We start from the raw sequence: 11,838 nt of genomic DNA, 5'->3' as shown, positions 1-11,838 counted from the left end.
TGGAGAGAAAGAGAGAAGAATGGAGGTGGAACGTTGGGGAGGGGGGAAGAAAAGTGACGCTGGGGCTAGGGTTTCCGCGTCGGGGGGGTTAGTGAATTCAAATCCATGCGTACGTGTGGGTCACGCGTGCGCGTGGATAAGGTAGAATTGCCACTACGCGCAAGCGTCATTGACGCGAACGCGTAAACAGAGGATAATGAAAATGACGCGAACGCGTGAGACACGCGAACGCGTCGACCAGAATTGTGCTAAACGCACGAATCCAGCGTCATTTTGGCACAACTCTCTGTTTCATTTAAGGGGTCAAAAATTTTTATGCGACGCGTACGCGTCGCTCACGCCCATGCGTGGTGTGTGTAAATGACAATGACGCGTACGCATCATGAACGCGTACGCGTGGACCAATTTGTGCCTAACGCACAACAACCGTACGATTTCAGCCCAACTTTCTGGGCGTTGGATGTGACCCAAAAATTATTATTTTTTTTATGCAGTATGCAGAATGCAGATGCTAATACAGACATGATGAGTGACACTTAGAGAAAATAGAATAAAATAAAACTAAGAATAAAACAAAACAAAATAAAACTAAAATTGAAAAAGAACGATCATACCATGGTGGGTTGTGTCCCACCTAGCACTTTTAGTTAAAGTCCTTAAGTTGGACATTTGTTGAGCTCCTTGTTATGGTGGCTTGTGCTTGAACTCATCCAGAAATCTCTACCAACGTTTGCAATTCCAATAGCCTCCGAGGTCCCAAACTAGGCACGTAAAGCCTTCTAGTAAGTTAAAGCAGGTGATCAGGCTCCAGGAGTGTTGATTATCAGAATGAATTCTAAGATCCCAAACCTTGCTTTTGTACTCGTCTTCGATTTTATCTACATTATTCCAACCGGGTGGTAAGCAACCTGAATTTCCGCTGAGATACCCAAGCTTCTTCCGAAATCCATTCAATCGAGCTTTATACCAATCCTTGCACTTCCATTTGGGGCGTGGAACCATATTGAACCTTGGATACCAACTTCTATTACTAACCATCTCCCTCTTACTCTTAAAGCCGCAGAGAGCTCTGAGCTGGCCATCGGTTTCAAGCAAACCATATTCAAGTGGAAAGGTAAAGATAAAGGCTAAGAATTTTACCCACTTGAAGTTTGTATTGGGTGGTAATGTCCTCGGGAGAGGTGTTTCCGGTGGTCTTTCAAGCTCCACTTCCTTGTACTCTTGTGAATAATTCCACTTCCTTACAAACCTCTTCAATTGCAACCACGTCTTGATCAGAGTCTTCGATTTCTTCCTCATCACTCAAGTCATAAGTTGGAGGTTGAGAAAAATCTACCTCCACATCCTCTTCATATTCACTTGTGGAAGGTTCTTCAATCTCAAAGAATTCAATTGCAGATGCATGTTCATCATTAGGAGAGCTTGATTCATGATCATCATTACCAAGGAAGCTTGCTTCTTGATCTGTTCCATCCAGTTCTTCATAAGATACATGCCTTGGGGGTTGTGCACTATCATCCTTAGCATCAATTGCAAATTTCTGGGTGAAATTCTCCACAACTCTTGATTCCCATGGAGGTTCAGCGTTTCCTAAGTCTTCGACCGATTCTTCTTCTTCGATAATCTCGGCTTCCTCTACTTATTCAAGTACAAAGTCATGCTCCTTACTGTTCACCGGAGCTTCTAGTGTCTCCTTCATGCTACGTTCTTCATTAGATTCTCCACATGAAGCCATGGGAGTTCCTTGAGTGTCCAAACGTCAGGAAGCTAATTGATTTATCGCTTGCTCCAGTTGATGAAGGGTTACATGAAATTGATCTACTGTTTCCTTGAGGCGAGCCTATGATTCTTGGGTTGATGGATATGGACATGTTGCATATAGAAGTGGTGATTCTTGGGGATAATTGGATTGGAATCAGGGTGGATAAGGGTTAGGGTCATGTAGAGGTGAATGGTTGTAGGTGGCTTGTGAGTATGGTGGTTCAAAGCTATGTTGAGTAGGTGGTTCATAGGCATATGATAGGGCTTATTGATAACTACAAGGGGGTCCACCATATCTATCATCTTGATACGTACCTCGGAATGGCTCTTGACCATAGTAATTTGGTGGGGGTTGGTTGTCACGGAGAGGTCCACCATAACTATTGTTTTGGCATGCATTGTAGAATGGTCGTTGTCCATGGTATCTTGGAAGGTGTTGTTGCCAAAAGGGTTGATCAGATCCTCGTGGCTCCTTCCATCTTTGATTGTTTTGACCTTGATGCATGTTCCTATTATAGCTTTCATTCCTTACAACAACATTGGAACCAAACTTAAAGCCAGAGGGGTGAGAACTCATAGTAGTTAATAAAATTAAAACAAAAACAAAAACAAAAACAAATAAACAGCAAAAGAAAATATTTACAATAACCAATAATAAGGCATACAATTACAACTCCCCGGCAACGGAGCCATTTTGACGAATGGATTTCTTCTGGTAAAGAATTTTATAAAAATAATCACGTTGTAGGTATAATTTCTAAACCAACAGAGAATCCCTTCGTACAAAAACTTTGGTTGTTACAAGTAACAAAACCCAATAAAATTTATAACGAAGTATTCAAACCTGGGGTCGTCTCTCAAGGAATTGTAGGGTAGTATGATTTATTATTGGTTACGAAAAAAGGTATATTTTTGGATTTTTGAAATAGAGAACAGAAAAATAAATTGGCAAGAAAATAAATTAATAATTATAAAAACCATTGCAAGGTATAAGAACTGGAAATTCCATCCTAGTTATCCTTATCAGGGGTGATGAGAATTGTTTATTGCTCCCACTTAGTTAACCCTTACTAAATAAAGGAAAGTCAAGTGGACTAATCAATTTGATTCCTCAAGTCCTAGTCAACTCTTATGGAAAGACTAGCTTTAGAGGGATCCAAATCAATCAGCAAATTCCAATTTTCAATCAACAGTTGAGTTTGATAACTCAAGTGTCACCAATTACTCAACCAAAGCAAAGGGAGAAGAAATCTAAATTAAATTAAAAGCATCAATAATCTTAAATAGAAGAGACAATAATAAATTTGAAATACCTCAATTTGTATTAAATAGAAAATCAATTTCAACATAAGGGTTCATAAACCAAATTGGAAAAATAAACAACTAAAGTAATAGAATGAATAAAAGTAGAAGAGAACATAAATTAAAGGAACATTGAACCTAGAATTGAGAAGAAACAATCCTAAAACTAAGAGAAATCCTAATTCCTAAAACCTAAGAGAGAGGAGAGAGCCTCTCTCTAGAAACTACATCTAAAACCTAAAATTGTCAATAATGAATGAATGTTGAATCGATTCTTTGATTCCCTCGTTCTCCAGCCTCTATTCTGTATTTCTGTGCTTGGATTTGGGCCGAAAAGGAGCCCAGAAATCGCTGAGGGCGTCTTCTGCAACTTTCTGCACGTGGCGTCTGTCACGCATACGCGTAGGTCATGCGTGCGTGTCATTTGGATATTTTCCTTATCACTCGTACGTGTCAGTCACGTGTACGCGTCGCTCGTGCTTTGCGCCAGGCACGCATCCGCGTCATCCATGCGCGCGCGTCACTGTCAGTTTCTTCAAAACTTCATTTTTGCGCGTTCCTTCCACTTTTGCATGTTTTCTTTCTGTCCTCTAAGCCATTCCTGCCCTATAAAGCCTGAAAATACTTAACACACAGATCACGGCATCGAATGGTAATAAAGGATAATTAAAATTAACATTTTAAGGCATAGGAAACATGTTTTCACATATATCACAGAATAATGAAGGAATTGTAAAACTATGCAAATTATATGAATAAGTGAGTGAAGAATTGATAAAACCCACTCAAATTAGTATAAGATAAATTATGAAACAGTAGTTTATCAGCCAACTACCTACACATAGTAGAGGCTCAAAGAGAACAAAGATTAGTGCAACTGGAGCATACTCATCATCATCAAATCCAGAAACACCATTGGCTGACGAAACTAGTGTGGACTCTCCCGTTTGCCCACAAGTATTGAAGAAGAGCAGGAGAAAAAGTAAGGAAAAAGCACAAATGTCTTAAGATCTTAGTGAAAAGAAATCATCAGTTATTAAAAAACTGTCTCTTATGGAAGATATTAAGAATGTTAGAGAAAAGGAACTAATGGACATGGAAAAAGAAAGAGAAGAGGAGAGGGAACATAGTGCAAAGATTATAGCAATCAAAGAAAAGGAGTTACAAATTCAAGCGGCAATGAAAGAACAAGAATTACAAACTTAGAGGTATATTATAGAAATAGAGATAAATGCAAAGAAAAGGGAAATGGAAAGGATGGCTAAGGAAAGGAAAAGAGAAATGGATATGCAAATACTTAATGCTAACACATTTACAATGAGTGAAAAACGACGAGCTCTTCATGAGATTGCATGTGAGAAAATAATCAATAAGTGGTTTACTTAATGGTTCCTTGTATTCGTAGAGTTAAGTAGTATGTTTTATTTTTATTGCATATTACCTTATGTGATATAGTCTGTTTTATTTATTTATGATGTAACTTTTCAAATTAGTCAATATTATTGTGTTGTTATTGTTTATGAAAGTGACCGTTGTAAAACTAGCCGTTTTAAACTTAGACAAGACAAAACTAGTCATTAAGTAGCCGTTACAAAACTATATGTTTTAAACTTAGACAAGAAAAAACTAGCCGTTAAGTAGCCATTGCAAAACTAGCCGTTGAGAAGTAGCCACTTGTTGCAGACATTCTTATAAATATCAACTATCAATGATTCAGCAACTCCATTTCAACTCTCGTTTCTCACCTCAAAAGAATACTAAAAAATACTTTTCAAGATATGGCTAGAAATTTTGATGATTTGTTTAATGAGGCTTTGTATGGTAAAAAAAGATGACAAGATAACACACTCATGGATAATTGGATCGATGAGTGTTTATTCGATGGATCAGAAGAAGAAGATACCAATAGAAGCTCTATCCTAACTCCTCGTAGATCAATCAACAGAGATCAAGAAGCAGGACATGATCGCCTTTTCCAAGATTACTTTGTAGATGAGCCGATGTATAATGTTGACATTTTTTGACGGAGATTTCGAATGAGAAGACATGTATTCCTTTGGATAGTCGATGCTCTCTCAAATGTCTATTCGTATTTCCAATAGAGGGTTGATGCAACTGGAAGAAGAGACTTGTCACCATTCTGAAAATGCACCGCTGCGATAGAAATGTTAGCATTTGGCGTAGCAGCTAATGCTGTTGATGATTATGTGCGCATAGGTGAGAGAACTACAATTGAATGCTCGAAAAAATTTGTTGAAGCTGTCATTTTGGTGTTCAAGGATGAATACTTGAAAAAACCAAATTTAAATGATGTACGACACCTGCTACAAATGGCGGAGGGTCGTGGCTTTCCTAGCATGTTGGGTAGCATTGACTACTACATGCATTGACAATGGAAAAATTGTCTAAAGCGGGAAAAAGTATGTACATGAGTGGTTATTTTGGGGTTGCAACCATAGTACTTGAGGTTGTAGCATCTTCAGACTTTTGGATATGGCATGCGTTTTTTGGAGTTTCTGGTTCAAATAACGACATCAATGTGTTAGACCGTTCACTAGTGTTCGATGATATTCTAAATAACCATGCTCTGGAGGTAAATTATATTATTAATAGTAATAATTATACTATAGAATACTATTTAGTAGATGGTACTTATCATGAATGGGCCACATTTGTCAAATCAATCTCAAAGCCAGAAGGAGAGAAACATAAGTTATTTGTACAATACCAAGAAGGACAAAGAAAAAATGTGAAGCGAGCATTCAGAGTGTTGCAAGAATGCTATGCAATTATACGTGGTCCAGCGCACTTTTGGGAAAAGAAGAAGTTTGCAAACATAGTGAGAGCTTGTATTATATTTCATAATATGATTGTTGAGGATGAAAAAGACACTTATGCAGGAAATTTTGCTCAAGACTTAGAGTATGACAATGTCGAAAATGGCTTATCACAACCTTAGCTGGGAGAGGAAGATTTTGCACCATACCATTAATTTCTCCTAAGAAATGCCCAACTTCAAAATTGGCAGCAGCATAGACAGTTGAAAGATGACTTGATTGAACACATATAGCAATTTCACAATGCTTGTCGTCAACTATAGAGCTTAACTATGTTTTTCTTTATATTAAGTAATTTTACAAATTAGTGTAATCAGTTCCTCCTAATGGAGAAGAGAGAGATGCTTTGAGTTTCTATTTACTATTTATGATGCAAAAACTGATGTGGAGTTACTTTTTATGACAGGTGGACTATAAATAGGAACTGGATGAATTCTCTACTGGAGATGGTCTAAGACTTGACAACCCTAACAACATGCTCTTCTTGGGTTCCCCAGCATAGAGCCATCAGGATGGATTGACTCTCTCTTCTTGTTAAAGCTTTGTTGATCTCCTTCACCAATTTCATATTTTCTGAGACTAGACTTTGGAGTGGTCTTTGATAGCCTTGTTCTTCTTCTTGCTCTAGAATTGGCAGCAAGTAGTGATGAACAAATCCATCCAGATTTGGTTTGGATTATGACCAGCTAGTTAATTCCCTCTATGCAGTTCGGCTTGTTACCCCTTACGCAATAGATATTTGAAGAATTGCCTCTCCCGTGTCGACACCCAATTCTGAAGTATTTACCCTTATATAATTTGAAAGATGTGGCTGCTAAAAATCAGAACTCATGGTGTAAACCTAGTTGAGCTGCATATAACAACCGTTCATGCCTACTGAAGCACCAAAATGATGCTTAATAGTAATTTACTACCCAAAATATTTGTCATGAAGAAATTATTATTATGAGAACTGTACAGAGAATTATTCACATGCTGAATAATGTTGTATTGTTATGCAGAAATGCAAGCTCTTTTTATACACAATAGAAGTAGCTTGAGCAGCAAGCTATTCAAGGGTAGACTAAGAATTTTAGGTTTAAGTGATTTCTGTCATTCTAGCTGGCAAGGAAATTACTAACAGCTTGTATTTCCTAGTTCTCTACTAAATCTATCTAAGCTTACAGACTTACAGCATTAATTCGTTGTAACAAAATCTATGCATCCATATTTCAGTTGGTATTTTCATGCACCGGATTGGACTTTTGTTACCCTATACAAGCACAAGAAAGTATGTTTTCAATTGAGTATATAATATATACAAGGAAAAGAATTGACGAGGTCAATATTCAACCTTGTCCTCCAACTACATTTGGTTTTTGTTAAGGACCATGATAATATTATGTAGTTCAACAACCTTATCCTTCATATATGACACCAAGGATAAAACATGTGATGATCAATGTCTACAATAGCGTCACAAATTGATTTTCTAGAATAATATTGTGCATGTAAATATTCTTATTTGATTTTCTAGAATAATAGTGCTAATGTTTGGAAGAGCTTCACTGATTTATTTGACTACATCGATTGATAGCATTGGTTAGTATACTATAACATGAATTCTGAGAGGCTTTTTTCCGTTTTTTGGACTTATTAGAAGACTTCATGTTGTTAAATAATTAAATTACAAGAGCAAATAGTAAAATCTTAATTTTGAGAACTAGGTTGTGTATAATTACTAGTTAGTGATTTTTCCAAGGCAAAATTGAAAAAAAATTACGTGTTTAGACCACTATGAAATATCTTAAATTTTGAGAAGACAATTGTATAAAACTATTTGTGGTAGTAAAGGATCTAGTACACGAGAGCAGCCATAAAGGTTGTGATGCAGGGTTCGATGACTCATTCGGGCTCATTGTGTGATGCAAATCAATGAATGTTCTAATATCGCCTTGCCTTATTATTATTGAATTTAATGGGAGAAGAAAAAAGAAAATTAAAGGAAAATTGGAATTGATTGCAGCAATCTAAATGTTGTGTGTTGGTAGTAAATATCCTAATTAAATTAAACTCGGGCAGTTTTGTGTGTATGATTGTTGTTTTACTACATTATTATGCGGTGCAAACAATTAATATCACATTTTACGGTAGTTATAGAGCCCTAGAGTGCACCTTGCATTGTTTTATACATGTTTGATTGAAATTTGATTAGCGTTACTGGAAAAGAAGTTGAGAGTCATCGTTGGGTTCCCGTAAAATGTAAATCCAGTAGGACCAATAGCAAGCAAATTCCTGGTTCTCGCAGCCTGAACCACAGGCGGCCTAGACTAAATAGTCCAAATTAACCGATGAATATTGTTAGCCAAATCCATAAGATTAGAACTTATTGACATCATGAAGCTCATTTTGACCTGAATGAAACTCTGGTTTCTAAATATCACACGAAGGTTCTTGTTCGCGGGGGAAGATATTGCAGAATGTACAAGGAGGCATAAAAGATTGCTTACCATTTCTACTGAATGAAAGATATTAGTTTCCAACTCCTGTCTCGGACAGAAAGAACGGTGGTACTGCACCCTGAACTTGAAGCAATGGTGGAACTCCTGTCGAGAAATGGGGTGCTACACCGTGAGCTTGAAGCAATGGTAGATGATAAACCATTATTTTATGATTTATCTTGTGCTAATTTGAGTGGTTTTTATCAATTCTTCACTCACTTATTCATATAATTTGTATGGTTTTACAATTCCTTCTTTATTCTGTGATATATGTGAAAACATGTTTCCTAGGCCTTAAAACTGTTAATTTTAATTATCCTTTAGTACCATTCGATGTCGTGATCTGTGTGTTAAGTATTTTTAGGCTTTATAGGGCAGGAATGGCTTAGAGGATAGAAAGGAAACATGCAAAAGTGGAAGGAACGCGCGAAAATGAAGTTTTGAAGGAAATAGCAGCGACGCGCGCATGGATGACGCGGACGCGTGCCTAGCGCAGAACACAAGCGACGCGTACGCTTGACTGCGCGTACGTGTGACAAGAAAAATTTTCAAATGACGCGCACGCGCGACCTACGCGTACGCGTGATAGACGCCACGTGCAGAAAGTTACAGAATTTGCCCCCAGCGATTTCTGGACTCTTTTTCGGCCCAAATCCAAGTCCGAAAACACAGAATAGAGGCTGGAGAATGGAGGAATCAAGATCATTCATTCATTATTCACAATTTTAGGTTTTAGATGTAGTTTCTAGAGAGTGAGGCTCTCTTCTCTCTCTTAGGTTTTAGGATTTAGGATTTTTTCTTCCCAATTTCAGGTTCAATGTTCCTTTAATTTAGTTTCTCTTCTACTTTTATTTATTCCAATACTTTAGTTTATCTATTTCCCCTATTGATTACTTTATGTTGCTATTTGGTTTATGAATTCTCATGTTTAATTTGATTTTCTATTTAATACAAATTGAGGTATTTCAGATTTAAGATTGCTTTCTTCAATTCATAATATTGATGCTTTTAATTTAATTTAGATTTCTCTCCTTTTTCTTTGGTTGAGTAATTCGTGACACTTGAGTTATGATAATTGGAATTTGCTGGTTGATTTGGATCCTTCTAAAGCTAGTCTTTCCATAGGAGTTGACTAGGACTTGAGGAATCCCATTGATTAATCCACTTGACTTTCTTTTATTTAGTAAGGGTTAACTAAGTGGGAGCAATAAACAATTCTGATCACAATTGATAAGGATAACTAGGATGGGATTTCCAGTTCTCATACCTTGCAAGGGTTTTCATGATTATTAATTTACTTTCTTGCCAATTTATTTTCCTGTTCCCTATTGTAAAAAAACCTAAAAAGATACTCTTCCATAACCAATAATAAATCATACTTCCCTGCAATTCCTTGAGAGACGACCCGAAGTTTAAATACTTCGGTTTATTATTTTTTTATTGGGTTTGCTTTAGTGACAACCAAAACTTTTGTACAAAAGGATTCCTTGTTGGTTTAGAACTATACTTACAACGAGATTACTTTTGAAAATTCTTTACCTTCAAAGAAATCAATTCGTTCAAAATCGGCGTCAATAGCATGTTGAACAGAGAGTTGTGCTGCCCCCACGCTGAACTTGTGCCACAGGCATAAATTTACCCACGCGTACGCGTCCCTGACGCGTGCGTGTCATTTTCAATATGTGGCGATCAACGCGTTCGCGTGCCTGACGCGTATGCGTCACTTGAAATTTATGCGACCCACGCATACGCGTGCTGTACACGTCCGCGTCACATGCGACGCACAATTCAATCAGCACACCGCTAGATTTCAAATCTCCCCTCCCCCAATCCAATCCTTTTTCATTCCTACTTCTTTTTTTTTCTTCTTTCTTTCTTTTTCTTCTCCCCCTCTACTCTTTTATTCTTTTAATTTACTGCATTTATTTATTCTTCTTTCTTCTCAATTTTTCTTTTAGCTTCATTATTTATGGTTTCTTTTTCTTCCTTCTTCCATGCATTTTTATGGTTGGTGTTGGAATTTTATTTGGGTCTTACCTTACTGTAATGAAGCTTGTGGATATTATGAGGAGTAATTTGACAATTGATATTTTAATTTGGCTCTCTTATACATTTGGATTACATTATTTTCATTCCTATTATACCTTACACACCACGTGTTTGTGAAAAAGATTTTACGGCACTTTGAATCCTATTTTCTTTTACTCTTTTACTTATATTCCTCTTTTTCACAACATTTGGATTCCACATGTACTTGAGATTATTGTTCACAATTGTCATCATTACATATGCTCTTTTATTTGACATACTTACTACTTAATGCTTGATTTGTGCTCCTCATGCCTATTACTTGCATGCTTTTACCATCTTGCATCTAATTTTATAAATTGCCTTTTTGATCTTTATTGATGTCTTACCTACATGTTGTAGCTACCATGTAGTTGGGCTATCATCTTTCCTTTGGCATTCATTATCACTTGGAATTTTCTCCCTCCGGTTTTGAGTTATATATGTTTAATAGTCTCCCTCTTTCTTTCTTCCTTAGGCATGGGTAACAAGAAAAGGAAAAGAGAAGGCCAGTGACAAGACACCGGCATGGAGAGGAACCAAGAGACCTCCAGCTAAGGCACCTCCATCTACAAGCGTCAGTTGGAGTAGCCCGTCCACTTGCACTTCTTTGCATGCACCGAGGACGGTGCAATCTTTAAGTGTGGGAGGTCGATACCGACTTCCGTGGGTTAGTTACCTTCTTTTTAACACCAATGTTTAATTTTTCTTGTTAAATTAGTTGCTGCATTTGCATGTTTGATTGCATGTTTGTTTAATTTTTTGGCATATTTTACCATTGCTGGGTTAAAGTAATGAGTTTCTTTTTAAGATCCTATTTTATAGAATTTCACTAATTTAAATTGAAAATTTTATGTTAGACTTGTTTGAAGATTGTATTTGGAACATGGTTTATAGCAAAGAACACACAAACCTGTGAGATTTGAGCTTAATTACATGGTTACATTATTTAACCATAATATTTTATTCTTGTGTGTTTTCTTCTCTATGACTACAATCTATATTTTGTTCCATTCTATATGTCCAATGTTTAGTGTATTTACATTCTTGCATATGATTGAGGTCATTAATTGTTATTAGCTCACTTATCCCAAATAGCCTACCCTTTCAATCACCTTTGTTTGCCACCTTGAGCCTTTTAATCCCGTTTGTTCTATATTTTACCACATCACTAGTCTTAAACAGAAAAATAAATTAATTACTCCAAATTGAATCTTTGGTTAGCTTAAGTTAGAGATTGTGTATCAATTAAGTATGGGGAACTGTGGGAACTTGGGTTGATGAAAGTGTATAGTGTTTCATTGACAAAATATTAGGAATTTGGGTACCTACTCATGTGAGACCAGAAAAAATTAAAAATCCATGTGCATTAATATATTATGTTTAATAAA

At 36.7% G+C, this 11,838-nt stretch overlaps 1 protein-coding gene across 1 annotated transcript; it reads left to right on the top strand.

The window, feature by feature from the left end:
* Nucleotides 5,456-6,022, top strand: LOC110269502. The gene has a single exon (XM_021117371.1). It carries the CDS (start codon nt 5,456-5,458, stop codon nt 6,020-6,022), a length of 567 nt encoding a protein of 188 aa, XP_020973030.1.

This window comes from Arachis ipaensis, chromosome B03 (genome assembly GCF_000816755.2).
Source record: "Arachis ipaensis cultivar K30076 chromosome B03, Araip1.1, whole genome shotgun sequence".
Classification (NCBI taxonomy): Eukaryota; Viridiplantae; Streptophyta; class Magnoliopsida; order Fabales; family Fabaceae; genus Arachis; species Arachis ipaensis.
This window is presented reverse-complemented; position numbering and strand designations above follow the sequence as displayed.

What these genes read in the sequence shown, in the direction of transcription:
- LOC110269502 (XM_021117371.1), top strand. Translation starts at nt 5,456, where the DNA reads ATGGAAAAATTGTCTAAAGCGGGAAAAAGTATGTACATGAGTGGTTAT.